The sequence below is a fragment of the Primulina eburnea genome, chromosome 8 (assembly GCF_022965805.1).
Source record: "Primulina eburnea isolate SZY01 chromosome 8, ASM2296580v1, whole genome shotgun sequence".
Lineage (NCBI taxonomy): Eukaryota > Viridiplantae > Streptophyta > Magnoliopsida > Lamiales > Gesneriaceae > Primulina > Primulina eburnea.
In genome coordinates this window covers 39,140,896-39,143,227 of record NC_133108.1, presented here as the reverse complement: position 1 = coordinate 39,143,227, position 2,332 = coordinate 39,140,896, and the positions used below count along the sequence as shown (strand labels likewise).

The following is a 2,332-nucleotide window of genomic DNA, read 5'->3' as shown; positions in this document are numbered from 1 at the left end:
AAATATAGTAAATTCATACAATAAATAATCCGCATTTTTTCTTTTCATCGTAGAAGCGATTGAAACTGAATTACAAGCAATTCCAGTTCAGGTGACGTCAAGAAATCGGATACCAGAGGAAATGACTTAACTACCCCCTTCAATACTGCCACTGGAAAAAATCCAGTAATCTTATCTTCAGCCACGCCAAGTGTCACGACGCAGCTCGGCGACCAAAAATTATAGCTACAAATAGACACGAACCCAGCATCAAAAAAGGCAAGAACAACCAAAGATCAAACAGGAAAGCAAACAAGAAAAAAAGAAGAAAAAGAAGAAGAAGTAATGGCATCATCAACAATTCTACTCTCTAATTCAAACAACTTCCTCCCATCTCTTCCATCGACATCTTCTTCACCCTTTTTGCCGAACTCTCCTTACCAAGTTACCCGAAAACGACAGATTGTGTGCAAGGCAGCAGCTGATGAGGAACCCTCCATTGTTTTAAAATCGTTACCATGGAGCAGGAGGGGGATTTCAGTAACCGTTGTGGCTGCCACCACATTGCTGTTCGGCTACAGGGGCCGTTCCGAAGCCGATGCGGCGATTCTGGAGGCGGATGATGATCAAGGACTGCTGGATAAGGTGAAGCAAGACAGGAAGAAGAGGCTTGAGAGACAGGGTGTGATAAACTCATCGGACAACGAGACAGGTTCCTTTTCTTGGGTTTTTTTTTTCTCAATCTTTTTGCTATATATTATATATTTATATTGCTCCTTTCCAGCTTCTTGGTTTTTCAGATTTGGGTTCTGCGTTTTCCCTTGGGGTATTTTCCAATTCTTGGATTTCATGTTTTAGATTAGACTTATCTAAATGTGAGATTTTGGAAACTTGCAGCCTTGCTCCAAGATCTTATTTACAAACTCAGTAAAGTAGGCCAAGCCATTGAAAAAGAGGATATTTCTGTAGCAGGCAAGATTCTTGGCCCCGGCATAGACACGAATTGGGTCCAGAAAGTCAATTTTGCTCTCAACCAGGTAGGCTCATTCATTAATGATGCACAAGACTTTGTGGGTTATCTTTTCACAGGCAGTTTCTGAAAATTTCTTTTGGCATGCAGTTGAGCTCCACCGGTGAAGAGAAGGTAGAGATTGACAATTTCAACATCAATTTGGCATCCTTAATCGCCTCCGGTGAGCTTCATTTAAAACATATATTCTTGGTCAATATATATACACAAATAAACAAAGCATCAAGATCCCAAGAGTTGGAAATGTTACCACATCTCTCATTCATTGCTTGAGAGTAGAAAGTGGAAGAAGATCTCAACTTTCAACTCAAGGACATCAAAGTTCTTGTTAAATAATAAATTATCTCTCTTCCATTCCACAGTTGACAAGAATGATATTCCAACCGCTAAAGAATCTTTTGTGGCGGTTGCAAATTCATTCAAAAAGTGGACTACCCTAACCGGATTAGCTCAAAAGCTGAAGGGGCTTTGAAAGTCGTCATGGCGGGACAGAACTCTTCTGCTTTTCAACTATTGGATGGAAATCGGTTTATGTATATCAAAATATGGAAGATGCGTGATTCGGATGTATTCTCTGCCCCGAGTAGTTGTATTTATTCTTTCATCTATAAATATTTATTGACAAAATGGGAGATACATGCATGATGTATTTGTTGAGTTCCCTATATATCTAACTCCGCAAGATAAGACAGACGATATAGAACACTAAACATATAATCCAATACAGATATATCCAACGCTAGTCATTTGTTTATTGATATCTCCAACGTTCGTCTCAAGTATATGTTGGTTATGTCAGTCGAAACTGGGCTGATATATGAAGATCTTTCGTCCGGTAAGATGCATGCATGCAACTTGCATTTGAGTATGAATATAGTCGAGAACAACATTTCTCTTTTCGATTTTCGCTTATAAAGTGTCGTGATCGCAATGAACCGGAGTTTTGGCTATGCTTATCGAGGCTTAATTATCGTAAATCACTTTCACCAGTTGACTACCAAGTGATGCCAATCCGTCGAGAAGACAAAGTTAGAACGTACTTTTTATATTGATCTACTCGAACTGCGACTTGGTCTCCTGTTACAAAACTTTATTTGGATGCATTAGTAATGTGATTCCAAGAATTAAGAAGCACCAAGGGATGAGATGAGGAAGTGGCAAGTCAAAAAGTTCAAAAGTGCTTTCAGCTCTGAAGAATAGATACAGATTAGCTTAAAATCTATATTGATGCATGGCAAGTTAGCAAAATGATGTTAATTATCTACGTCCACGGGAGATGCTCACATTGATAATGCGTTTCATTTTTACAGAAATTACTCAAAG

The 2,332-nt window shown here is 38.9% G+C and overlaps 1 protein-coding gene across 1 annotated transcript; it reads left to right on the top strand.

The window, feature by feature from the left end:
• The first annotated feature begins 246 nt into the window (after positions 1 to 246).
• On the top strand, positions 247 to 1,670 carry LOC140837952 (thylakoid lumenal 16.5 kDa protein, chloroplastic). The gene is made up of 4 exons (XM_073204027.1): positions 247 to 691; positions 877 to 1,016; positions 1,100 to 1,172; positions 1,372 to 1,670. The coding sequence occupies exons 1-4, from the start codon at positions 325 to 327 to the stop codon at positions 1,479 to 1,481; spliced, it is 690 nt and encodes a 229-aa protein (XP_073060128.1). The 5' UTR covers positions 247 to 324; the 3' UTR covers positions 1,482 to 1,670.
• Positions 1,671 to 2,332: the final 662 nt, after the last annotated feature.

Coding starts and splice junctions, on each gene's coding strand:
- LOC140837952 (XM_073204027.1), top strand. CDS start 325: ATGGCATCATCAACAATTCTACTCTCTAATTCAAACAACTTCCTCCCA. Junction 1,017..1,099: donor TCAATTTTGCTCTCAACCAG/GTAGGCTCATTC, acceptor TTTGGCATGCAG/TTGAGCTCCACCGGTGAAGA. Junction 1,173..1,371: donor GGCATCCTTAATCGCCTCCG/GTGAGCTTCATT, acceptor TCCATTCCACAG/TTGACAAGAATGATATTCCA.